The sequence below is a fragment of the Microtus ochrogaster genome, chromosome 8 (assembly GCF_000317375.1).
Source record: "Microtus ochrogaster isolate Prairie Vole_2 chromosome 8, MicOch1.0, whole genome shotgun sequence".
Lineage (NCBI taxonomy): Eukaryota > Metazoa > Chordata > Mammalia > Rodentia > Cricetidae > Microtus > Microtus ochrogaster.
Window position 1 is genome coordinate 72,099,375 of NC_022015.1, and position 27,820 is coordinate 72,127,194.

Below are 27,820 nucleotides of genomic sequence, written 5' to 3' on the forward strand. Positions count from 1 at the left end.
TAGCATAGAAGATCAGAAATGTGATAATACATTCAAGAAGCCTGACCTGACTATCATTTCCAGCACATGGCACAAAACACTAACCTTCAGCTCTCCCACTGAGAACATCTGGAAATGCTGGATAAAATATTTACATCTTCTTATGAAGCCAATGAGATGATAAAGTAATAATGAACACTGTAAGGCCAATGCATAATTAAATGAGTACTCTGAAGAGTAATGTAAAGAGAGGAAATGCAGACAGAAGTTTCTGTTCTGCCCGGTCCTGCAGCTGTTCAGTCCCAACAAAACACACAGAAGCTTATATTAAGTATAAACTGGTTGGCTTATTACCTCAGACTTATTATTAACTAGCTCTTACAACTTAAATTAGCCCATGATTCTTATCTATGTTTAGCCACATGACTTGTACCTTATTCAGTGAGGCATTCTCATCTTGCTTCCTCTGCATCTGGCTGGTACAGACTGAGCCTTTCCTCTTCCCAGAATTCTTCTAGTCTGGTCACCCCAACTATACTTCTGCCTGGCTACTGGCCAATCAGTGTTTTATTAAACCAGTACAAGTGACAAATCTTTACAGGATACAAGAGCATTATCCCACAGCAGGGACGTTGAGTTTAAAACCAGGCTTTGGGCTATAGATGGCTCAGCAGATAAAGGCACTTGCCTCTGAACTTGGCAACCTGAAGTACATTTCTGGGCTCCATGTGATATAAAGAGAGAATTAACTCCCATAAGGTCTTCTGACCTCCACACATGTGTGGTGTGGCACACCTCCTCAATAAACAAATAAATTTAATTGAAAGCTAAAGGCTGGAGGGAGGGCTCAGCAGTTAAGAGCGCTTACTGCTCTTCAAGAGTTCAGTTTCTACTTTAGGCTGCTCACAACCATCTGTGATTCCAGCCCTAGGGAATTCCTCTGTCCTTCATACACACACACACCACACACACACACACACACACACACACACACCTTTTTTTTTTAAGGAAAAGTTGGGGAAATGGCTCAGAGATTAATACACTGACTGCTTTTCCAGAGGACTCAGGTTCAATTCCCAGCACCAGCGTGGCAGCTCACAGCCAACTCTAGTCTCAGGGGATCTGATGTTGTCTTCCCATGTCTGCAGGCATTAGGCACACACACGGTATACAGGTGTACATACAAGCAAAACATCAATACACACAAAATAAATAAATGAATTTTTTTTTTGGTTTTTCGAGGCAGGGTTTCTCTGTAGCTTTAGAGCCTATCCTGGAACTGGCTCTTGTAGACCGACCAGGCTGGTCTTAAATCCACAGAGATCTGCCTGCCTCTGCCTCTGCCTCTGCCTCCCGAGGGCTGGGATTAAAGGCTTGCATCACCACTTCCCGGCTTGAACCTGTGAAAAGGTGTTGACAGATGTATTCTGATCCTACATTGACCTCCACATCCCTCCACTTCCCAGGGGCTCTGCTTCTTACTTCCTCTCTGCCATGACACTCAGCCTCACCTCAGCCATGAGGCCGAGAGACAAGAACTCAAGGGCACTGAAGCCATGGATCAAAATAAATCCATTCCCTTTACCGCAGTTTCTCTCCAGCATTTTCTGAGAATGACAGAAAGCTGACTGACGCGTAAGTGAATGTTAAAAACACTCAAACACAAAGGCAACAGACTGACTTAAATGGGAGCTAGGAAAGTAGAATGATAAACAGACTCTTAGGAAATTTAGATAGTCGAGGGATGGCAAGATGGCTCAGTGGGGAGAGACTTGAGGACTGCCCTGATGATATAAGATGCTTTCAATCCCAGTAATACTTGCTTTCTCATTGGAAAAGTCCAATATAATTCAGCACATTTGCATACTAAAGATAGATAATCCATTGCATGGGTAAACTGCTTATAAAAAATCAATTCACTTTTTATTTTAATTTTTCAGTTATTATTTTATGCTATGTATGTGCCTCTAGAGGACATCAGATCCCCTGGAACTGGAATTTCAAATGGTTGTGGAATTTCATATTGGTGCAGGGAATTGAATACCGGTCCTCTGCAAAAGCAGCAAGTACTTTCAACCACTGAGCAATCTCTCTAGCCCCCCATTTAATAAAAAAATTATATGAGACTAGACATAGCCATGACTGTCTTTAATCTGATACAGTCTGCAAACCTCCTTGTACCAGCTGCCCATTGGTGTGCATGACAAACCAGTCTGAAACTTAACAGAGTAACTCCATGATAAGCCTCTGTGTTCTGTCCCAGTTTCTATGGGCTGGGAATTAGGGCAGTCTAGGGTGGCCTTAGCTCAGAGTTTCTCATGAAGTCAGGTCAAGAATGCTAGACAATATTACAGTCACCTGCACACTTGGCTGAGGCTGGCCCCAAAGGTGACTTACATTTGGTGTTATATGTTGGTGCTGGCTGCTGGCATGAGCATCCTGGCTGCACTGGTGTCTTCAAAAGGGTGCTTGAGTGTCCTATTGACATTCCCAACCTAACCTCCTCAGAGCAAATGAGCCAAGAAAGCCAGGTAGAAACAGCACATTTGTTACACCCAGCCTCAGAAGTCACATGTGATTATTTCTACAGTATAACTTTGTTCTGGTTTGGGATATGAATATCATGCAAAGATCAATACTGCAAAATTGTCTTAGTTTGAGTTTATTGCTGTGAAGAGACACTGCGACCACAGCAACTCTTATAAAGGAGGGAAAACATTTAATTGGGGCTGGCTTACAGTTTCAGAGGTTTAGTCCACTAACATCATGGTGAGACATGGCAGCGTGCAGGCAGACACAATGCTCGAGAAAGATTTGAGAGTTCTACATCTTGATTCACAGGTAGCAGAAGGAGACTGTGTGCATCACTGAATGTAGCTTGAGCATATAAGACCTCAAAGACCACCTCCATAGTGACACACTTCCTCCAACAAGGCCACACCTCCTATTTAGTGCCACTCCCTATGTGCCCAGCAATCAAACACATGAGTCCATGGGGACCATACCTATTCAAACCACCACACACATCAAATATATTTTCTTAATAATTATGTGTATGTGTGGGTATATCAGTGTTGGTGCCACTAATGGCCAGAGGTGACAGATGCCCCCTGCCGGAGCTGGAGTCACAGATGACTATGAGCTGCCTGATGTGGATGTCTTGAATCGAACTCGGACCTTCTTCAAGAACGACCCATGGTCTTCCCTGCTGAGCCATCTCTCACCTCAATACAGAGTATCTTATTTCATGGGGAAACAGGAAAAATTCCCCCATTTCATTTCACAAAGGAGTCAAAAGTTATCGCTATCACCATTTCTAGCTAACACTCAACTAGCAGCCTTAGCTGGTAAAATAAAACAAGAGAAGGAGATGGACAGAAGAAAGAGTATGTGCTTTTCTTTTCCTCACTTGACAGAAGGCAAGCCTGAGGGATGGAGGGCTGAAACAAACAACCATAGACATGAAGGCTTAGAACAGCACACATGCGTCTTCTTACATCAGTGAGATCAGCTTCAATAGACCAAAGCTAAAGTGACCACGGGACCACAGTCCCTCCAGAGGCGCTTGAGGGACCTGCTCTGAGAGCTATGTCCCTGACTCACAGTCCCGCCTGTCTTCAAAGCGTGAGTATGGACAGAGAAGCAAGAATTCACAGACCACCCAGGAGCAAACAAACACTTTGGTGAAAAATTCGGCTAAACCTGGTAAGACGGAAGACCATGTTTTAGATCAAGAATTTCATCTGTAGTTAGGTATTTTGCAGAAACTCCGAAGCTTCGGTTCCACGGACAAGACTGTCTGAGTAAAAGAAAACCTAAATAGCCACCAAAAGAGAATGAATATATCATTCACACAAAAGAAATGCTGAGCAGTCTAAATAGAGGAGCTGGGGCTGGAGAGAGGGCTGAGCAGCTGGGAGTGCTTCCTGCTCTTTCCGAGTTCGATTCCCAGCGCCCACAGCAGGCTGCTCACAGCTCCAGCTCCTGATGATATGACCCCCCCCCCTTTTTTTGGCCTCTGCGTAATCGGTACAAGTATGCATACACACTCAGGCACGTAGATGGGGGATTAAAATCAGAAAGTATTTAAATGAAACTTGGGCATAATATGAGAAACTGAAGACGCAGGGCTAGACAGGAGTATGACTACATTGGTGTACGTTTCAGAAACGTACAAAACAGTGCTATATATTGATTGTAACATGGAGCATGCATGGGAATTATAGCGTCAGATCAAGATGGTAAAGCATCTGGGGAGAGGGGGAATGATCAGCAAGTCTGGGACATTTTTTTATTAACTTTTAGGTGAGCATTTGAATTTGATGGAGCTGAATAAAGCATGCAAGTATTTTTATGCCTCTGTTATAAATGTGTTGCATTTAAAGATACTTAATATGTAGAAAACCCAACAAGAGTGATAGTTAAGGAAGGCCAAGGTAGCCAGAACTCTGCCCCTTCCAGCCACGGCACCTGACCCAGATAACATCACGGGAGAGTTCTTTCCCTCCACCTTTAGGTGGGCTCCGGAGCTTGAAGTCAGGTCTCCAGGCCCACACAGCGAGCACTTCTGTCCATTCAGCCATCTTCCTGGCCCATCCTGGCGGCTTTCAAAAGCTCCTGGATTTCATATCTCTTTTGAACACAGTGTGTTGAAAATATTTCCATTTCTGTCAGTCTTTCTATTTGGTTTGTAAGAAGAGGTTTTTGTTTTGGGAGAGTTTTAATTCCTGGTTGAATTTTAAAGAATGCTTTTATTTAAGTAAGTGCCAAGCTACTCCTGGGCCTAGAAGCCTCTGTTGTCTCAGCTGGGGACCCAAACCGGGGACCTCCTGTTCACTGCCACACATCAGCCTTTGCTTTCTTTACCTGGATTTCTGAAATTGGGCTAAATTGTCTTGACCCCTGGTTCCACTCTGTTCTATCCATCTCTCATTGACGCCGAAAAAGTCTCAAAGCCACAATAATTGTATATTGCTTAAAACTTCCGATGGGAGCTGAGGGATGACTCAGAGGCCAAGAACGATGCCTGCTCTGCCAGAGGCCCGGTTTGGTTTCCAGAATTCCTATCTGATGGCTTTTAACAACCTATAATTCTAGTTTGGGGGATCTGACACCCTCTTCTGGTCTCTGCTAGCACCCCTAAGCATGTGCAAAGACACTCCAATTATCCGTGAATAAATAATAGAATTAATGTGTGTGTGTGCTTGCGTGCATGTGTGTGTGCGCATGTGTGCATGTATTTCTTCTAGTTTTCAGATGGACTCCAAACTCCTTATCACAGGGCCCTTCTACACCTGCACCCTACCTTATGTTCTGGCCTAGTCCTTTGCTGCACGTACTTCCGTCACACCAACCCATGCAGCTCTCCCGAAGAGCACTGCTGTTTCACAGATTTTATTCCCTTACCCTCCATGTAATCTTCCCTTTGGTTTTCCGTTTGTTCGGTTTTTCTTTCTGTTGTTGAGATAGAGTCTATGTGGGCTGAGCTGGTCTTGAACTCGAGCTCCCTGACTGCTCCGTGATTAGGAGTGCTTGCTGAGCAATCAGGGAAACCAGAATTTGGATCCCAGCACACACATAAAAGCCCAGAGACCTGCAAACACCTGTAGCTCCAGCTCCTCTTTTGTCTCTCTCTCTCTCTCTCTCTCTCTCTCTCTCTCTCTCTCTCTCTCTCTCTCTCTCTCTCACACACACACACACACACACACACACACACACACGCATGCGCGCGTGTGCACGCGAAGAAATAAAATAAATCTAAACAAATAAGTAGAGTTAGGTATGGTGGTTCATGCCAAGATTAAAGAACCCTGACATTCAGGAGGCAAAGGCAGGCAGATATCTGTGAGTTTAAGGTCAGCCTGGTCTACAGAGAGAGTTCCAGGAGAGCCTATAATGTCTTACACAGTAAGAGCCTATCTAAAAAAAAGAAAAAAAAAAGTAGAAACTAAACAATATAGTATAGAGTCAGTATTAATAATTTAAACTGCAATGTTACTAGGTGTGGTCAGTGTTTTGCTTCTTGGGCTGTTTACCTTCATTGTCATATTTTTAGGTTTAAAATATTTCCAAGAAAACGCCCACAGAAAGTAAACTAAATAGACAAAGATTGAGAACACCGGTTGTACAGAGGGCAACAGAGCGAGAGGAGGGTGAAGAACGGGATGCAGATGTGTTGAATGTCAAAGTGAAGCCTGTTTGGTACAATTAACACACAACAATATCAATGCCTCAGTAAAGATTGGGTTGTAAACTGTTTCAATGCATCAGTTTTTTGGTGTATCCCAGGAGATTAAAGAGCATCGAATGTTCTGAGTGGCTGTGGTGCACTTCTTTAATCCCAGCACTCAGGAGACAGAGGCAGGTGGATCGCTGTGAGTCCGAGGCCAGTCAATTGGTGCAAAGTAAGTTCCAGGACAGCCAGGGCTGTTACACAGAGAAACACTGTCTCAAAAAAAAAATCTAATGTTTGTCTCTATAACAATCAAATGAGAAAATTGCTGATGAATTATGCAAATGAATGTAATTCACTGTGGCATGAGGCCTCTGATTTGAAGCAGCAGGAAGGATCTCCAGCCCCAGGACCTGGAAATGATGAAGGGAAATTCAAGGGGCTATAAAATTCAAACAAAAGGACACAGTAGGTCGCATATCTATACTGATAATCTATTGTATCTAATCCACTGAGATAGGAGCTTTATCTCAATAAATCAGGGTCTTTTATTTTATGCCAAACTAACTGAAGTAGCAACACTTAAAACTGAAATGAATTTGGGAGTTATTAAGTCCTTTATTAGAATGAAAACAAGCCAAATATTCAGCAAAGCAAGGTTTCTTATTACACACCTGACAGCTCAAACACGTGCGCACAAAGACTGAGCTCAGATACTCAGCAAAATAAGATTACCGGCCTGGTATGGTGGCTTGGACCTGTATCCCAGTGCTGAGGAAACTGAGACAGGAGGGTTGCTGTGAGCTCAAGGGTAGCCTAAACTATCGTGGGATACTCTATCTCAAAAACAGAGTAAGATCCCTTGCAAGCTGGGCAGTGTATACTATCCCAGTATGGAAAACAAGCCCACAAAAGGAAAGAGAAACAGATATTAACCCCCGGGAAATCTGCTGCTGCCTTCCTCCATGGGGACAGATGCACAGACCCAAAGCAGTCAATGTGGCTGAGGTCATGTCACGGCCACACTCGACCCGCAAGGAATGACGCAACCACCGGAGCTCTTCTCACTGCAGTTTTATTCCAGGACTTTTTACACTTCTCTCTCTCTCCCTCACTCCTTGACCTCTCTCTCTCTTCCCCTCTCTCTCCGGGCAAACCTCTCCCAGCCCTTAAGTAGGCATGGGCTGCCAACCCCGACCTGCCAGGTGGGCACTGCCCATAGGCTCATGCATATGCAGGCAGCTGATAATCATTGCATGATCATAGCATAGGTCAGGCCTTAGCCATCTTAGGAGTTGATCATACATCTCCATCAGGTGTGACACCACGCAGCTCGCTGCAAGCTCAAGGTGATCTCAAGTGAAGACCTGGTCTAGAGGTTTCTAAGCGGACAAAAAAATTTATCAGAATACCAAGGGCTAGACCTCTAACTCATCTGCCCTGGGCAATACAGATAACAATTCAGCTCAGTAATTCTTTGGCTTGTCAGTGTCAGTCAGGCCAGAGAGTTGGGAAGCAAGAGGAACTCTAAAAGAGGAACACGGACTCTGGGAAGCCAGGAAGCAAGGTGGCAGGAATGCTCAGACCGAAGATGGCCGAGCAGTGTGAGCTAGAGCAACCGTCCTGGCCCCAGAACCTGAGTTGAGAAGCTCGGGAATCTGGGACCACTTCCATCTACTTGAAATCTCAACCCTTCTTTGAAACTCATGTTTTATGTCCCTTAGAAAACTTTCCCCGATTCTTCCAGTGAGATTTACAAACAGTCAGTTGTTGTGTGACACTTCATTCGCCCACACTATTACACTATTTTATTATCAAAGTAGTGTGTGTAAATACATATCAGGTCGAAATCGTGTGTGTGTGTGTGTGTGTGTGTGTGTGTGTGTGTGTGTGTTTGTGGGGATGTGGGTGCAACTTTCACCACAGTGTCTTGTAACGGGCTGAGAATGTAGCAGGCGCACTGTTATTGATGGAAAAGTTGTCAGGACATCAACTTCCCCAAATTCCCCAACTTTTTTTTTTAATCTAGAAAGATACACAGCCAGCAACCCCAGATGAGAGGGCCTGTGGCTCCCTGGGCATGAGGAAAGCTATCCCAAATGCAAATTCAGCCCGAAAGTGCTACAAAGACCAACCAGGAAAGCACAATCCGCTCTAAATCCCTCTTGGGGACCAGGCTCTCCATGTGTGGATGTGTCTGTATATACATGTGCTTGGGTAGGGGGACAGTTGTGGTGCGGTGGGCAGAGAAAAGCATCTCCACGCAGTAATTACGTGGAGGGGATTTGCTGTGTCTCTTTCTCCCTCCCTTCTTTGTGCCCATTCTCCTCGTCCCCTTCTGCGTTTGTCTGGGAGGATCCTGGAGTGTTCTTTTGATCCACTCAATCTTTCTCTGGCACTTGAGTTCTGATTGGCTGAAGGACTTAGAGGGGGAAAAACTTTAATTAAGTAGATAATCTCTTCTTTGGATGTTAGGTAGCTCCATTTCACCTCCCCTTAACTCTGCTTGGGATCGCTTACACACCAAGGAAGTCGAGCTCTGAGGAGAATTCCATCCCTCTGCCTCCGAGGAAGAATACTCCCCTCTCCCTGTCTCCCAATTTTTGAGACTCTCTGCCTCTGTTTCTCAGAAGACTATGCTCCCCATGAAGCCGGTGTGCGTCTTTCTTCTCGCTTGTGCCCTCCACCTCAGCCGTGCCTGGTAAGTAACCTACTTGGATGCGGGATGTGTAAGGGTGTGTGATATGTTGCAGAATGTTAGCTTTCATGTCTGGACAAGTAAGAGGCCTTGAGATCTCTCTTGGGAAAAGCCATTCTACGCAGTAGGGCTTGCCCTGAGTGTGTGACTGGTCTCAGCAAATCTTTAGGATTCTTGCCTGTAAAAGATTGGGTTTATAAACAAGGGACGTTGTACAGTTTTATAAATGACTATACTACAAATTTCGAGTGACTTGGGGAGACACAGACAGTAGTCTGGAGCGGACCCTGCTATGACCCCAGAGGGCACAGGCTCCGGGCACGTCACGCCTCTGGAGACAGAGTGGACAGGGTCTGTTTCTGTGCTTTCTGACTTTTCTTCAGAATATTATAAGAAACGACTCCTGCTAGCATTCCCTAGACATTACAAGTCTGTTGGAGCTACTGGCATTGGGTCACTAGTCTAGAAACCTGAGCATTTCTACAGACGTTTTTAAGTTGTTCACTGTACAGAAATTCCTAAATTGCCCCAAAAATCCGGTGACGTGTGCAAGTGCTTTGCCTGCTCTGGGACAAATGCTAGGTGACATTAGCCTTGGTCTCGGGGACCATGGAAGGCATCAGCACATGTAATTGTTAATAAACGAGAATATGATAATACGAGGATTGCATGTAGCTAGGCAATTTGGAGTTTCTCCTCAATTCAGATGCTATCTCAATCAACGCCCCCCCACCCCCGTCAGTTCTCACTTCAAGCATCTACTTAAGATACAAATCCAACTGCTCCACATCCTACCCAGCAAGCCAGAATAGAAATGCCTTTGCTGGAGCCCGCTTCCTGTGCTAATTGAGAGTGTATTCTTATCGTAAATGAGCCTAGCAATCTCTATTAAAGTGTTGATTTCAAAGTTCGCCAACTTAGCACAAGTACTCACCGCTAAGCGTAATGATTTGCAACATTCCTGATTATGAGCAAAACCGCCAAATAATTGGTCAGTTTTAATTGGCTTTTTAATTGAATATTTCAACATGAAAAGGGGGAGGGAAAAAAAAAGCCATCTCTGCCTCGTGAGAACAAAACGACAAAAGGACCCGGAGACTATTTCAGGGCGTTTCTACTGGTGCCCAACGTGGTCTTCCGCCGCTTCAATATCAGCAAAAGAGAAACACGAGCTGCCCCTCCCTTGTCACCAGGGCAGTGGGAAGAATTGTTCCATGACAAGCACCTTCCCCGCTGAAGGGGGTCATGTGCACTTCAGCCCGGCACTGACACAGCCACGCTGGAGGGTGGCTGGGCTGCTTGTCTGTCCAAATTCAAGTGTCTGGATTCAAAAAGAAAACAAGAGAAAAGAAATGCGAAAGTTCATTCTAATTTAAGCCCGGGGTTTGAGAACCCCTCCTTGCCTGGCCTGACTTAGAGGGGAAATGCCCGGCTCTCCAGTGCAACGCACTTAAACTTCAATTCCTTTCTCCTGTAAGTTTCACTTGGAATTAAAGATGTATACTTTGCCAAGATTCTGCTTTTAGGTAACACTTGAAAAGTGATTTTTAAAATTTAACGTTTTAAATATTGGTTATTCCTCTAACGAAACACTCCGGGTTTTGTATAGGGTCATCATCCCCATTGAGCCAGGCGGAGAAATTTGACCAACCATAGCCTTTGACATGTTTCTCTTAATACTTCATTATCACCCTTTTATGTAAGGACCTCAAAAGCATTTGACAAACAGAGAACCGCAATTTCTGCTTGGCTGTTCAATTGTCGGGCCGCTTGAAATTACTGTCAAAAAGAGTCTGGTAACAAGCGTTCCTGGGCGTGAAAAGAAGAGAATAACGCGGACTTTCCCTACAAGGTCCAGCTTTACCGAGAGAGCAGCGGAAGAGGGATTTTAAAAAAAGAGGATTTGCCACCGTCCCTCGATGGTGGGACGTTCCTGGGGAGCGTTATTCCTCAGTGACTTTAAAAATGTTTTTTTCTTAATCTTTATGGCTCCTTAAAATCGATAATAGGAACACACAAAACAGCCAAGGAGAGAGATAATGACAGCTTCAGTGGGGCCAGAAGTGAAATGAGGGCTCCTTCCCGACGCACTTTCTCACTGGAAAGAAACAGGCACGAGAGGTTTTTGTTTAACCATTCACCCCACTTCACTCGAGCTAACCTCCCATAATAGCCGTGTGTGACCAGGTTCCCATTTCTATTCTGCAACAGGGCAGGAATTTCTATGAAATTATTGTGTTGTAAGACAATATTTGAAAAGCATTACCCCTTGGGTCTCAGTATTTGGGTTTTTACAGTAACCTTTTAATAGATATTGAATTTGCATCTGATACTAAGGAGCTGGAGACCTGATTAGGAAAGGACTTGGTTTTGGGTTTGGTTTTGGTGATGCTGGGGGTGAAGCCCAGTGTCCTTTGGCGTTGGCCAGCGAGTCTACCCCTGAACGAGGGCTCAGAACATGAGTCAGCTACTGTCAGGATCTGTGCACGCAGTCTCACCAGGCATTGGATCTAGCCAAGAGTGTGTTCTCTGAAGGCATCGTCACTATTTCCAAATGGGTGTTTTAGAAAGTAAAATACAAATTCATGCTAGGTGTGGTATTGCACGCCTTTAATCCCAGCACTCAGGAGGTAGAGGCAGGTGGATATCTGTGAGTTTGAGCCTAGCCTGGTCTATGTAGTGAGTTCCAGGACAGCCAGGGCTACAGAAAGAGACTCTGTCTTAAGTCAAAATCTCCCCAAAATAAAAATCTAAACAAAAAATACAAACTTACTTAAAACTATTGAACTCATGAGTGAGTTTTCCCACTAGCAGAAATAAAAAGAGGAATTCAGTCTAAAACAGGTTCACTTAAGCTGGTCCCATCAGCAAGGCCCTCTCTTCCTCAGAGAGCCTGCAGGTCTCTAAAGTGACAAAAAAGAAGCGGGATGTGAGGAGCTGCTTTGGAATCTAGGCAAGAGCCTGCTAGTGTGAAACATGCCCTTGCCAGTAGCAACCCCGGACTATTCACAAGTACACGGTTCAAAACCAACCAAGACAGCTGGGAGGCAGCCTAGCCATGCAGCTGCATGGCCGGCCTCCAGCCGGAGACAGGACCAGCAAAGGTCAGCTCCCACCAACCCTTCGTTTCCCCAACAATGGGAGCCTGTGCCTTCCTTCAGCATCTCTACCTCTCCCATCATAGATGGCAACAATGCTATTACTATTACAATAACAGTGACGAAACTCAGGAGGGCCTGAGAAGAGACAGGACTGTTGTTTTCCTTGTGATGAGGAGGATGCTCTGAGGTCTGTGGTGTGTGTGCGTGTGTGTGTGTTTGTGTGTGCGTGTGTGTGTTTGTGTGTGCGTGTGTGTGTCTGTGTGTGTGTGTTGAGGATAATATGGCACATAGGGATCTCTGTTTTGGAACATTATATAGAGATAAAGAGGACCAAAGAAAGGACCGGAAACAAAGGCCTTTTCATCGACACCCGCTCCCTTTCATGCGAAGAGATTGTTGTTTCTTTTCCCCGGGCTGGATGGCTGGTTTAATTCTGCTGTCGGCAGCGGTGCTTTCTCTCACAGTTCGATTAATAAAGTCCCTTTTTCATGGGCTCCGAGGACCCTCTCCTATTTCCATCAGAAGACAGAGAAATCCTACAGCTTAGGGAATGAGGTTCAGGCAATATTGTTTAGGATAAACCCTTTTATTTCTGAAAGTAGATTTTTTTTTCTTACTAAGCAAAAGATCAGGCTGGGTTAACAGCTGGGGGGAATGGTGTGCTTGGTTCCTATCAATACAGTCCCCATTGCTCCCATTTGAAACGTGCCTGAACCCTGAGGCCTCTTGAAAGAAATGGCCATCCACTGTCCACAGGCCCACAGCCTCGTTAAGAGTCAGCCTTTTATGGCTTGTTTTTCCTCAATCTTTTCTGCAAGCCCCTGGTATTGATCATATCATTTCTTTCTATGCTTCTGAGATTCGAGTTTTCTCTCAGAAAAAAACAAAACAAAAAAACCAGACCATAAGAGGGCACTTAAACCCAGCACTATCTAACCACTCCCAAATTCATTGTTTTGAAAAGTTTGTGTTTCCAGCGTCCCCATCCTCCATCCCAGTAAGACTCTGTAAAAAGGGAGCTGTCAGTCTTTCAGTCAGCCTCTGGGGATGAGACTTTCTTCCGGTCTCCAGGCCAGACTTAAGCCATTCTACAGAAGGAAGAACTTCCCTCCGTGGGCAGCATGATGGCCGTCTGCTGTGCTACACCCCAGGCTGTTTTCACACACTCAGACTCGCTGGCTCCCCATCAGACCCTGCGTTCCCTACCCTGCCAGTTCATGACAACAGCACACCAACAGGCGGTTCCCACTGTGCTGTCTGGCATTTCTTCAGCCTCATCCGGGTGTCTGTGGTGCTCAGACCTGTTTAACTGTAAGTCTGTATCCTCAACTCTTCTCCTCGGCTTCCTCTGTCATAAAAGCAGAGCGAGCGGATATGTAAGAAACCCTTGCAAGTGAGCTTCTCCTAGTGTCAGCTCCGGTCCAGGCTGCCTCACCTAGGTTCACGTAGCTACTGTTCAGTAGCATTTACAGCTACATAGAGTTCCCTCACCAGGAAGAGGAAGGGCACGGAAAGGAATCTTCTGTCTGACACCTGAGAGACATGGGGTCACCAAGCAGAAAGAATCTTGGGGAACAGTATACAGCTGTTTGTCCTTGGAGCAGCCCAGAATAGACACTAAGGCGAGGAGGGAAGCCCTTCAGACACAAGCTTTGGTTTATTTGTGCTTCGGGCAGGAAAGGTAACAAAAGGAGTGGCCAGGACAGACTGGAAGAGGAGGAAGGTTTCCCTCTCCACTGCATTTAGTTCCTTTAGGGTAGTGAAAATGATCCTAAAATGCGGTGTCTGTTGGTTCTGCCGCCTTGAGCCAATCACCTGCTGGTTTGGGGAGGGGGATGGGTAATCCCTACGATTATCCGAGGTTTCTTGCTTTGGAAATCAGTGGGTTTGTGTCCATCTGTTCAACGAGTAGGACTACTTTCAGGTCTAAACCACAGAGACCCGGATGACGAGGTCGGGAAACATAGCTGGCTGCATGGGACCGGGCCAGAAGCTGCCATGATGTCAGGCTTCTAGGGACAGTGGCCTGGACTCCCCCTCAGTGACCTTCACTTGGAGGCCAGGGAGAGGGCAGCAGCTGTGTCCCCTCCCTCCTCATTTAAATGCCAAGGGCTGAGGGCTTTCCTGCAGCTAGGCTTTTGGCTTTCTTGGCAGAGCTTGCAGCAATGCACAAAGGGTGGAAATGGGGACGAAAGACAGTCCTGGCTCTGTAAGATCCCCTGGACTAATGGCATGTCCCTTGGCAGGGAAAAGACTAGCCTTGAAAACTGGTGATTTCCTCCGCTGGGGGAGGGGGAGAAAGAAACCCTTCCACACCTGATAGGCAGAGTTTCACGGCTTGAAGCTGTCCCAAAGGCTGTCCATTGGTCTCTGCCAGTAATTATTTGGCAAGGGCTGGATTTGAACTGATGTGGCATTTTAAGGCATATATATAACGTAAGAATAACCTTTGAAATGGAGACTCCTGTTTAACATTTTATTTTAGCCAACTGGATTATGAGACTAACTTTCCTAAACAATATGTCTCGGTACTGCATAGAAAATTTCCATTCATAAAATTTTTTAGACTTATTTGTAGGACTGAACTGTGCTTGAAGAGCATTTTAAGCCATGAAGCAGTTATGAGAACCAACCCCGAAGCCATGAACTCCTGAGTTTTGCCTTTAAAGCTATCTTGAAAACAACAATAAACCTTTCATTTGGCCACAGTGGCCGCACAATTCTGTCCGCTTTCTCTCAGCTCTTCCGGTGCCCCTTCCTCCTTGAGGCCACATTGGCTGCTTTTCCTGCTTAGGAACTCCATTCCCAGAATCCAGCTTGTGTTCCCGTACCCTGAACAAGACCTGGTCCAATAGGAGCTCCCTCTCACCCCTCCCTCCTCCTCTGCTTCCACACTAGGCGAGTACTCCCCCAGTGAGCTCTACCCCCCCCCCCCCGGCTTCCTTATGACTGTATTTCTAGCTTTTTGACACATTTGAAAGTGGAAGAAAACTGATCTTTGGAATTCTACCTACTTTCTCCCCTCTAAGACTTCAGATATCTGTCCTCCTCCTGTCTGTTCCCTTCCCCCAGCCATCATAGGGTCAGTCTCCATGATTTACAGTTTACAGCGCGTAAGAATTAGTCACCCAATTGATCTCTGAAAACCTTTGACTCTTTCAACTGCTTGTGCAGTGGGAGGCTCCTGATTTAAATACCCCTGGACGTTGTCAGAGGGCAGTGAAAGAAACTTCCGGAATCCAGTTTCACAGTTATTAGTGAGACCCTTGTCTGTCTGTGTAATTGTGTGTGTGTGGTTGTGTATGTGTGCTCGTGTGTTGTGGGATACAGAGAACCATCGGGAAAATCCCGCAGGCAAGATGTGAACTCCATTCTGAGAAAGAAAACTTGTAAGGGAGACCTTTCTAGCTGGAGCCCCAGGCAGCTTCCAGCTCTGGAGGCCTCCTCCTGGAGGTGCCTCTGTGTGGCTCTGGGTGAGAACAGCTGTTCACCCCTCCCCCGCTTAGCCTGCCACCTGACTTTAATAGAACTCCATGGTCTGACCAATGGGAGCTCCATACCTTTTGTGGGTGCTAAGAGATGTTAAAAGATGGCGGAGAAGCTAAACATGTTAAAGGCCTATAGGGAAAACAAAGGGAGACTCTCAAAGGCCTGTGAGGAAAGCAAAAGGAGGCTGGACCAAAGTGGGGCAGGAGGGATTCGGATGGAAGCTGTGGATACTGGATAGAAGATATGAAATCCTAGCAATTCACACAAAAGCCTTTGTCTTTACAAAGCAAGACTGGGACAGAGCCAAGGGATCTGGTCTCGTGTCTAAGTTGCCTCAACCACTGGACTGGAAGCCGGCCTGGCACAACAGCCTCAGGGAAGCTGCCTGAGGAGAACTCACTGACCGAGACAGAGGGGCCTTCTGGGTGGAGGCCCAGGCAGGAAGGGGAGAGGGAGCCAGGTGCCTGAAATTAGCCCAGTTACAAGGTCCTTGTCAAGCTAAGAGACAATGCAAACAGAACATTTCTGGTCCAGGCCATCAGTCCCACAGGGAGGCAGGATTCTGGCCATGGCGGAGAACCTGCTGACCACAAAGTGATGTTGTTACACAAACTACCTTGAAGACTCTGCACATGTGGGGAATCATCCCCAAACTGTGGGTGAGGACTAGTGGCTTGGTCCCCCCACTAACCCAGCTCATTATTATTAGTTCCAACTAGCAGAGACAGGGGCTGACGGTTGTCTCGTAACTCCCTTAGTTGGATAAACAGTACATACTTTTTCAACAAAAAAAAAGAATAAAAGATAAAGAAGAAAGAAAGGTAAAGAAGGATTTTCTGTGTGTTTGTGTGTGTGTGTAATAAATAAATATTAGAGGAGAAACATACATCCTTAGGAAAAGGAACATGGAGACTTTCCAGACATTGACCGAGCAGCAGCGTCATTTGTATTTGAATTGTTCCGAGGTCCCTCCTCTCCTGTTCCACCTCCCTGAGGAAAACTTTCCACTGGCGTTAGGCTGATTGAGGACTCGGGTCCAGTGGATAAACCAGTTCGCAAGCCTCGTGCTGTAGAGAAAAGCCGTGTGAATCAAGCAAGGTTAGACTTGGCTACTGTCTAGTCTCTGAACTTTCTCCACGTGAGAAGGTCCCTAAGTAGAGAAGCAATGGGAAGGGAGGTAAACACAGCATGGCTCTGCTGGGAAGACCACCCACACAGCCTCAAGGGAGCCGTGCAGCCAGGGCACGTAGCTGGATCCCAGATCCAGCTTAAATGATGGGAAGGATAATTAACATGACAAGCACCGCGAGGACTTAGATACTCAGGAAGCTAATAGAAAAGAACCTCTTCATCACTGCCTGTGTTAGGGGAGCTGTGGCTGCAGGGGCTGAGGTCAAGGACAAGACGACAGGGCCTGGCTAAGCAGCTTGGCTGGGAGCCTGTGACAGCAGAGCGACTCTGAGAACTGTGGAGGACCGGAGACGGAGGTGTGACTGTTCTCCCTAATCCTTGTTGTAAATAAACTTGCAAAGAAAAAACAAAACAAAACAGGGCGGCATTAGAAGAGTCTAAGAAAAGATAAAAGAGCAGATTGTGTGTTGAAGGTTCATCCCAGGAATGGTAACTGGAGCGGAGAGATGGTCTAGGGGCATACATGAGTAGCCTACGTTAGAGACGTTCCCAAAGCCGAGGCCGTGAGCGGAAGACCAGAAGAGGGATGGATGGGTTTTGATAGGCTCGGAATCCCTCATGGCATAGTCCAGCTCAGCAAACATTTTGTTGTGCTTTGGGGAAGAGGCCATGAGTCAGTCACAGTGTGAGAAAAGCCACCTGGAGTGCAAAAAGAGACAGAAGCCAAGAGCGAGCTGTGCGTGCGTAGACATGCACCTGCGCAGACATCCAGTCCTACCTCAGCCTCCCAGGCAGCCTGTGGGAGTTTGATGGAGAGCAATTGCTTGCTTATGCCCTCCCGCTGTGGGGTGCAGTGAGACCTTATGGCTATCTGGGAAAGATGCTGTCACCAAAGCCACCTCAGACACCTGGGACATTGACAGAGCTGGAATCTACTGAGGAATTATGTTAATCTGGGAGACCCTGGTGTCTGTCTATCCATGGGTTCACTTTGAAGTCTGTGGAAACTGCTGACCCCCAAGCCTCAGAGTCTTCTGTAATCAGCAAGTCTTGGAGTGGTTCTCCAGTGCCAACGAAGGGTAGGAAGAGCTGAAAATAGACCCTGTGCCAAGGCTGAGCAGACCTCTGTAGTCCCCAAGGCAGACCCAGGAAGTGCAGCGCCAGAAACCAGAGACTCCCTTTATTTATTTATTTTTTTTCGAGACAGGGTTTCTCTGTGGCTTTGGAGCCTGTCCTGGAACTCGCTCTGTAGACCAGGCTGGTCTCGAACTCACAGAGATCCGCCTGCCTCTGCCTCCCGAGTGCTGGGATTAAAGGTGTGCGCCACCATCGCCCGGCTCAGAGACTCCCTTTATAACAGCTTCTGAATCCCTTTTCTTTGCAAGAATGACACTCTTTGAATGGACCACCCTTGGCAAGGGCTCTGAGGTGGGTACTACTTAGATTTGGCACATCTGGGCACACCTGGGGCTGCAGGCACAGATCAAAACCAGGGACTGAGGCTTGCTATGAACACCTTTGGTCTAATGGGGAGACAGAAGGAAACAGCATGAAGGGCTCATGTGATTTTCTTCGCAGCTACTCAGCCATTGAAGGGCTTGGAGAGTCACTGGGGGGGGCACTAAATAAAACTCAAAAGAACTGAGCAAACCTTATCACTCCCTTCTGCAGAAATGACAATGTAGAAATCCACACAGGAAGATTAAACTCCAAGGGGATAAAAGACATTTGTCCCTGCTTTAAAAAAAATCAATACACATTTCTTGTTGTTGTTGTTTTGAGCCAGGGTTTCTCTGTATAGCCTTGGCTGTCCTGGAACTTGTTCTGTAGATCAGCAGGCTGGCCTTGAACTCACAGAGATCCGCCTGCCTCTGCCTCCCTAGTGCTGGGATTAAAGGCGTGCACCACCTGGCTCAATATACATTTTTTAAAAAGCAGTTTTTTGTTTGTAGAGAAAAACTGAGCAAGAAGTGTGGAGTTTCCATAATATCCCTGTCTCCTCCCATAAACCCCTTGTTCATTTCTACACCATCTACACAAGAGTCAGTGTGAGCGGCATCAGTTACGGGGGGGATTTGGTAGTTCCCAGAACCCTTGCTCCTATGGGCATGGAAGCTTCTAGAAGGGAGTACTGGAGCATTGCAAAAAGAAAAAAATGTAGCCAAGACCATGTGATCACCATCTGGACTTCCTTACCGAGTACAGGCACCCATCACACAGTAGAACGTCACCAACACTTCCAAACTGTCCATTATGACTTCAGAAATTAAGTCCTGGATCAGCAGAGGGACTGGAGCAGAGGAGATAGGAGTTCCATTTTCAGCCGTGCATGGTCTAGACCAGTGGTTCTCAACCTATGGGTCATGACCCTTTCGGGGGCCGAGTGATCCTTTCACAGGGGTGGCATACCAGATATTGACATTACAATTCATAATAGAAGCAACATTACAGTTAGGAAGTAGCAACAAGATACTTTCATGGTTGGAAATTTAATACAGCATGAGGAACTGTATTAAAGGGCCACAGCAGTAGGAAGGCTGAGAACCACTGAGCTAGAATGAGATAGTGTAGGTTCCAGACTCACCCCTGACCTGGTGTGTTGTACTGCCTTGACACCCCACAGTGCAGTTTGTGTATCTGTGGAGAACAGATCCTATAACTGTTGTGGCAGTTGCATGAGCTTCAAGCATTAAAATACTTAAATAGATTTGCTGCACACAACATAAACACTGTGTTGGGTCCTTATGAAAACTGATAATGTAACAGGCAAAGAACCACTGCCCTGATGGTACCCGCTGTTAGAATGTGACACGAACTACATTTTATGTGACAGCATACTCTTCTGGAACAAAGTCTCATTATAGACCATTGACTAGGATTCACTCTGTAGAGCAGGCTGGCCTCAAACTCACAGAAATCTGCCTGTCATTGCCCCTCCCAAGTGCTGGGGTTAAAGGATTGTGCCACCACCCCGGGACTGTGACATCACACATGCATATGTATATATATTATATATCATGTATAAGAGTAACAAAAGGAAGAGAAACAAAATATTTACCTGGCAATATAAAAGAAAAACTATAGTTATTTGTGCAAATTGCTTATCCCGTTCCTAATGACTACGAAACACAATGATGATTGTCCATGGCTGTTTACGGGTGCTACAGATGTGTCTACACTAACACCGTGTGCATTCACTGTGCTCCTGGTCACCCTTGTCCTAGGACCCTGTGCTCAATTAACAAATAAGAGGGAGCTCTGCTTGCGCCAGAGTTCTCCCTTGCATCCCCCAAATCTTTTCTTCACCAAACATTTTAGTTAAGAGAGTAAGTGCTCCCTATGAAGAGTCCTGAACAATTAACATCCCAGTACAAAGATCCAAGATCTGGGCCACGCACACTTCTCGGTTTGTAGGTTCTGGGGGGCATTGCCTTCCCAACTGAGTATGAAAAGGTTTTAGAAAGAATGGAAAAGGAGCCCTGGGTTTGCAATCTGTGGGTGGGGTGGGTTCCTCTCTGTCTCTTATCTCCCCATAACTTTTTTTTTTTTTAGTTTTTTTGAGACAGGGTTTCTCTGTAGCTTTGGAGCCTGTCCTGGAGCTTGCTCTTGTAGACCAGGCTGGCCTCGAACTCACAGAGATCCGCCTGCCTCTGCCTCCCGAGTGCTGGGATTAAAGGTGTGTGCCACCACTGCCCAGCCATAATCTCTTTGTAACCTCTTCCTTCTCGAATTCCCCATTGGCTCTAAGGAGCCCTCCATTACCTTCCTTTTCCTAACTCGCTAATCCAATGCACTTACACAGAACACTTTCTATGTTCAGAGGAAGATAGAAGGGAAGCTAGGCAGAAGGCAACAGAGACCTCGGGCAAGCCATACTTTTGATCAGAAACAAGGTAATAAAAGGAAACCAAGGCCAGTCTGGGCTAAACAGTGAGACTTGGCAGGAGGTGGGTGGGGGGTCACTTTGACACCTACTGGTGGTATCAAATAGGTACACACCTATTATCCCAGCCCTTTGGAGGCTGAAGCAGGAGGATTGTGAGTTCAAGACCAGCCTAGACTATAGTGAGACCCTATCTTACAAAAGAAAAAGCAAGCAAGGGCTGGGGTGTAGTTTGCGGCCGAGCAGCTGCTCTGGATTATTGACACTAGGAACTTGTCTAGTTAGGATGAGGCCTTGGGTTCAGTATCCACCCCACTTCCCCAAACACCTGCAGTGAGGCTTCAGGAAGTACTGGCTGTGGAGACTGGAGAGATGCTCCAGAATGTTCACTGCTCTTGGAGAGGACTCGGGTTCCATTGCCAGCACCCACATGGCAGTTCACACCTGTCTGTTAACTCTAGTTCCAGGGGATTCAGTATCCTCTTCCGGCTTCCATGTGCTCCTACATGCATGTCATGCACACAAAGTCATGCAGGCAAACACAAAGGCACGCAGATAAAAATAAGCACATAAAATTTTATAAGAAGTAAATATTTGAACTAGATATTTATCAAGAATAAGAAAGGCTTATAAATGATGGCTTGATTGGCATAGACTCCACACATAAAATGCACCTTAGTAACTCCACATGCCTGTGCAGCCCTCAGCATAATCCATTTCTGAATGTTTTCACCAACCCTGAAAAAAATTCCCTTTCCATTCACAGTTATGCCCCAGTGTTCTCCCCTGTGTCCTTGAGAACTGCCCATCTATTTTCAGTAGCTATATAATGGTCTTTTCTAGAAGTTTCTCATAAAATCAAGAGCAAGAGTTCATATAGCTCTTGATCTTTTGTGTTTGGGTTCTTCCACTTAGAGTAATGTTCATCTGTGTTGGAGCATGTACCTGTACTTCATTTATTTTCATGGTCAGATAATAGTCTACTGTGGATATACCAGATCGCTTGCACCCATTCATCAGATGCTAGACATGTGGTCAGTGTTAGCTTCGGCTAGTCTGCTATGAATATATGTCTCTCTATATATAATATTTCTATGAGCACAGTATATATGATTTGTTGAATATATGTCTGCTTAGGAGTAGGACTGCTGTGTTATATTTAACCTATGGAGAGGAATTACTAAACAGTTTTCAAAAGTGCATGCACTCACAGGGCAGTGGTGGCACGTGCCTTTTGTCCCAGCACTTGGGAGGCAGAGGCAGGTGAATCTCTCAGGCCAGCCTGGTCTACAGAGTGAGTTCCAGGACCAGACAGCCAGGCTACACTGAGGAACTGGCTGCTTTGAGTTTTCATCAGTTTTCTTTCTTTCTTTCTTTCTTTCTTTCTTTCTTTCTTTCTTTCTTTCTTTCTTTCTTTCTTTTTTTCTTTTTTTCTTTCTTTCTCTCTCTCTCCATGGGTTCAAGGGAGCACCTTCTTTGGGAAAAGGTCTATATGCAAGTCACGTGCCTGTTTGTAAACTGAGTTGTTTGTCATGGTTGAGCTTAAGGAACTTTTCATATAAACTTGAACTCAAAATCCTCCAGATACACCCTCCCCAGTGCTGGGATTACTGGTGTACAACCCCATAGTCAACGAATTAACAGGTTTTCCCAATAACACAGACCAAAGGTGGTGATGATTTGAAGCAGAGTGGAGTTAGGCCAGATGTTGGAAACTGGCTACATCATGAGCTGCAGTCAACAAGATTTGAGGACATATTAAATACAGAATAAGAAAAGAAGAGTCAAAGATGACTTGCAGGGACTTTTATCTGAGCAAGGAGGGACTTTCTGGTTTCGTGGTGGAGTGACCACAGATGGAGCAGGTTGAGGTGACGACTGGGCAAGAGTTCATTCTGAGGCAAGTGAATTTGAATGTCTACCAAATCAAGAATATCGTTGAACGTACAAGTCTGGAGATTGAACAAAAAGGTCTGAGAATAGTTAGGGAGGTCCAGGAAGACAAAGACCCTTTTGAACGGTACTCAGTGTGGGCAGTGGCAGCAGCAACTGTCCATCCTCATGGGGAATGGGAACCTCCATCTGAGAGTACACATCATTGCAGGGAGCCAGACAGGACCGCCATTGCAAGATGGCACCACATCCTGTCTTGCCGGTTATACTCCATATTTGGCGATGCCTTTGAGAGCTGCCTGTCCCCCACTTCCCGCATGCGCGGTGAATGGGGGTCTCTGGGCCTATCTCGATGCAGTCTGGTGTCAGCTGATGGTGGCAACCAATCACAGGGCAACCCATGTGCCAATTCCTTATATAAGCAGCTGCCTTAGTGCTCTTGGGCCCCTTTCGCTTCATGTTATCTCTCAACCAAGTGCACTCCAGTAAAGCGTGATCTGAGAAGAATCCTCGTGTCGTGGTCGTTCTTTCTCGCTGGTCGAGGAGTTCGCCGCACATCATGACCACCATAGAGAAGCTGCTATCTACTAAACATTGTATCGTCCATGTTTGTGAGCAGTGTCTTCCCTCCAATCATGTGACTGTCTCCAGATGGCATCGAGCCCTTAACCATACTTAAATGACTTCCCTCTTCATCTTCTCCATCCACTATGCCTTCCACGATCTTTATTTTTATTGGCTCAAAGGACATCATACCACTGTCTTGTTAATCAAAACTAGCACTGTCCTCTGGTGCTCACCACGAGGACACAGAGTCTTTTCTTGATGTTTTGCATCCAAGTGAAGCCGTTACATGGACCAAGTATATTTACAAATAACGACATAAGCATGGGAATATTGTCCAAATAAGGCCCAAGTCTTGTCCTATGACAGGTGTACGCTAAACTTGTCACTTTAATTGGCTCAGCTGAGAAGCATGTTACACATGTCTTCTTACTATAGGCTATAGGAGGGGAAACCCTCCAGGAACTCCGTCCCTTACTAGCCTGCTTTCCTAACTTAGATTCTTTCATGGAGAGACTCTTGACCCAGGCTTAGCCTTGGTAAAGCTTCATCCTTTGTCATCCATGTTTTGTTTCATTCTGTCTTCGTTCCCAATAATGTCTGTTCTGTAAAACGGTAACTATTCTGTCTGGTCTGGTAATGTCTAGCTTACGAGCTATTCCAAATATAAAGACTGCTCTTTTGAGTCAGGGTGAGTGCCTCAACTTTCCTGATACTTTGGCACCAGTCTTTTAAGGATCAGAAATTTAGCTCTGAACCTAGAACGGCTTTGACAATCACGAATTCACTGAAATCATCTCGAATCTCAAATTTTTGTGAACTCTTTGGTACAGATCCCGGGAGAGCACAGCTTTGTCTTAGCTGATTTAACTGTCTGCCAGGTCCTCATGGCAGGCCTTCCTTTTGCTGATTCTGTGGACTTCTGTGCTTTTCTATGTTTTTGTTCCTCTTTCAAAAATCTCTTTCCTATGGAAGCCTTCCAACCTGCTAATATCGCTTCTCCAAAACTCCCTACATTGTGGGTGTTGTGTTTCATGTGGAGAGTCCACCAAGCGCATTGGTCACCAATAAGAGAGAATGACTTTATCCATTTTGGTTCTAATTCCCTTTCTGATGCTAACCACTTTTCCAGGCTTCAGAATTGCAAGGGGATATGAGTCTTTGGGGTACAGCCCAAGGATTCCCATGTTACTTGCCTATGATGGAAAGCTAACAAATAATGCATTTTGATTGATATAAAATGTGTATTTTTTTTTTTTTTTTGGTTTTTCGAGACAGGGTTTCTCTGTGGTTTTGGAGCCTGTCCTGGCACTAGCTCTGTAGAGCAGGCTGGTCTCGAACTCACAGAGATCCGCCTGCCTCTGCCTCCCGAGTGCTGGGATTAAAGGCGTGCGCCACCATCACCCGGCTAAAATGTCTATTTTGAAGTCATTCCCCAAATGTCCAAGACTTCAGATCATATATGTGTTTAACTTTACATTTTTATATAACTATAGATTTGCAAAAGTTGCAAAGAAACGTTCAGAAAGTTTCTGTACCCTCTCCACAGCCTTCCTTGATGTTTCCATCTTACAATTATTATCCAGTAAACCCTAGAATTTATCCAGACACTATTTTATTGCATCCATATGCTAATATATTTGTGTGTGCAGGTGTGTGTGTGAGTGAGAGAAATTCTGATGTGAATTTGCCATGCTGTACCCTTGTGTAACCATGACCTAGTTAAGACCCTTACCATCACTAAGGCCCATGACTCTTAATAGCAGCATCCATCTTTCCATTCCAAACTCCTGGCAAATCACCAGCCTGTTACTAACTACAGACACTACTCTGCTTTTAGCTCTATAATTGCATTACTCCAGCATTGTTATGTAGACATCTCCCTTTTGTGGTCATGGAGAATTGCATGTTTGGTGAGTGTTTAACTAAATTATAACTGCAAGTTTCTTTTTTTCACTTTGAGAAAAAGTCTCATAAATTGACCATTCTGGGCTTGAACTTGCTCTGTAGCTCATGAACACCTTTAACCTGTGATCCTCCTGCCTCAGCCTCCCAAGTGGTAACAATTACAGGACCAGACCCAGAAATACATATTATTTTGATATTGATTTGTTTGGGGGGGTGTTTATCTGTGTGGCGCTCCATGTGCGCATGCATATAAAGGCCAGAGGTTGACACTGGATGTTTCCTGAATCCCTCTCCATTTCATACAGTGAGGAAGGCAGGGTCTCTCACTGAACCCAGAGTTCACTGATTCAGCTAGCCAGCTAGTCAGCTTGCTCTGGGATCCTGCCTCTGTAATCACACAGATGGCTAAGCCATCACCCCTGCCTGGGATCGACTTTAATTTTCTTGAGATTCATTCAAATAATTGAGGGTATTAACACTTCCTTTTCTTTATTGCTGAGTAGTATTCCACAGTGTGGATGTGACTGGTTTTTTTAAATACATGGTGATTTTTTGTTATTATAAGGATTTTTATTGTTGCAGTGTTAAGGCTTGGATTCAGTGGACTTGTGTATGATAAGCAAGGCTATCGTTTGCTTGTTTTGTTAGTTTGAGAAGAGTCTCAAGTAGTCCAAACTGGTTTGGAATTAGCTGTGCAGATGGGGCTGGCCTTGAACTCCTGACTCTCCTGCTGCCAACGCCCCCAGCTGCTAGGGTTATAAGCAAGCACCATCAAGTCCAGCAAAGGCTACGGCTTTAACTTTCACACTCAGAAGTTCAGACGCATATGAATTCCTAGGCTAAACAGTTTTCATTTCTCTGAGATAAAGTCCTACGAGCGAAGCCACTTAGTTTTCAAGTAGATACCAAGCTACTTCTCAGATTCAGCTTGATATTTGGATTAAATTATTGAGACCCTGGAGTTTTCCCACTGTTTACTCTTCTTAACTAGGCAGGTGTCCTTCTACAGTCCAGTGGAGTCAGATAAACCTGATGAGCTCCGTCATCCGCACTTAGTAGCTGAGTGAGCCTGAACATGTAGTAAGCTGTTTTTCCTTAGATCCACACACACAAAATCGAGATAAAAAATGTATGGGACAGAAATGATTTAAAAGAGCTACATGTGAAATACTGAGTTGTGACTTAATGCTAGCTCTGTCCCCAGACTGTGGCAAAACAATAATCAAACATTATCTTCAGTTTTTATGGTATTGGAAGCTGTAATTTTAAATTGTTTATGGTATTGGAAATTATAGCTGACTTTAAAAATCCAAACAAATGGTGCTGCAGAGATGGTGAAGTGGTTAAGAGCACTGACTGTTCTTCCAAAGGACAGTATTCAATCCCCAGCACCCACTTAGCAGCTCCCAACCACCTGTGACTCAGATCTAGGGGCTCTGACAGCCTCTTCTGGGCTCCTCAGGCATGTGATGTAATCTGCACACACAGGCAAGCACTCATATACTTAAAAATAAACCTTCTTTAATCTAAAGAAATATATACTCTCAATTTATATTTTTTAACTAAATGGGTTATCTTTTTAATTTTTAAAATTATTTTAAAATTTATTTTGGATGTGCATGTGAGTCAGCATGCATGCTACAACGCATGAGTGGGGGTCAGAAACCCTTGTAGGGGTTGGCTCTCTCCTTCCATGTGGGTTCCCGGGATCAAACTCAGGTTGTCGGGCTTGGCAGCAGGCACGTTTACCTGCTTAGCCACCTTGCTGGTCCTGAGGCTATCTTTATAAACCTGCTTGCTCATAAACGTGTCCTATGAAAGCTAGCTGCCCTTCCCTTCTCTCAGTGATAGTGTGGTAATGATCTCTGTGACTCTGGGAAGCGGAAACAAACTGGCATATCTCTCCACTGTGCTCTGCTTTCTCCTTCTTCTAGGTCAGTGAACAATTTTCTGATGACCGGCCCAAAGGTAAGAAGTCTTTGACGAACTCAGGTGTCTCTAGTTTTAAAAACTTGTTGGCTGAGGATAACACAGATGGTTTCATTACACCTACAACTTCCATCATGCTGTAGCGCACAGCACAGACAGGGACTTACTTACCTGCAGCCTCAGCAAACTTCAGAGTTCAGATGAGAACTTGAGTGGATTGTTACTGAATGGATGGCTGGAAATCTCCAGAACCAGAAAAGGCACCGGCTTTGACAGGTGCAGTGACCCCCTAATGTTTGGAAACTGCACTACATGGAAGTATTCCCGAAATACCAATCCTTACCTAGTAGAGGGGTAAAGAGACCTGAGATTTCAAGACCTGTGTGACTGGGGCTCATCTGAGAGAGATGGTTTAGTATGATGAGCAAAGACTGGTGGGAAGCAGGGCTTGATAGACATCAGATTCAACTCCTCCTTCGGCCTTCTGCCAACTGCGAGGCTCTGGGCAAAGCCCTTCTCTCCGAGCCTTGGCATCTTGACTTTGCAATGGTCCCTACCCACAAGAACATGGGCGCTATGGAATGAGATAGCACCTATCGCCTGCTTTCTCAGCCCACGCTTTAGGAAACTGGGAGTGTGAGAGAGTTGCTCGGGACAAGGGTCTCCTGAGTTGAAGCTAAAGTTCCAGCCCATATTCCTGTAGGCTTACCTCGTCTACTCCAGCAGCGTGGCAGCTGGCGCCCAGAGTGGTATTGAAGAATGTAAATACCAGTTTGCTTGGGACCGCTGGAACTGCCCTGAGAGAGCTCTGCAGCTGTCCAGCCACGGCGGACTCCGCAGTGGTAAGGAAAGCCTTGGCCTCTGCTCCAGGAACCCCTGGTCATAGCTTGGGCCCTCTCCTCTTCTACATCCTTAATTTTTACCCGTCTCTTGGCTCAGTACATCATATTCTTCTGCCATCTTCTCTTTTCCTTCTCTGCCCCATTTGTTTCCTACTCTCCTCCTTTCTTTCCCTTCCTTCTTCTTCTTCTTCTTCTTCTTCTTCTTCTTCTTCTTCTTCTTCTTCTTCTTCT

The 27,820-nt window shown here is 45.6% G+C and overlaps 1 protein-coding gene across 2 annotated transcripts in view; it reads left to right on the forward strand.

Moving 5' to 3' along the window:
* The first annotated feature begins 8,781 nt into the window (after positions 1-8,781).
* Positions 8,782-27,820, forward strand: part of Wnt8b (Wnt family member 8B) — a 26,100-nt gene continuing 7,061 nt past the window's right edge. The window contains exons 1-3 of one of the 2 annotated variants that reach the window (XM_005352340.3): positions 8,782-8,852; positions 26,753-26,786; positions 27,451-27,589. In XM_005352340.3, the coding sequence (XP_005352397.1) occupies positions 8,788-8,852; positions 26,753-26,786; positions 27,451-27,589 (238 nt within the window). In that variant the 5' untranslated portion in view covers positions 8,782-8,787. Of the gene's footprint in view, positions 8,853-26,752; positions 26,787-27,450; positions 27,590-27,820 lie in introns of those variants that run through there. The other variant, XM_013348208.2, reaches the window with a different exon arrangement.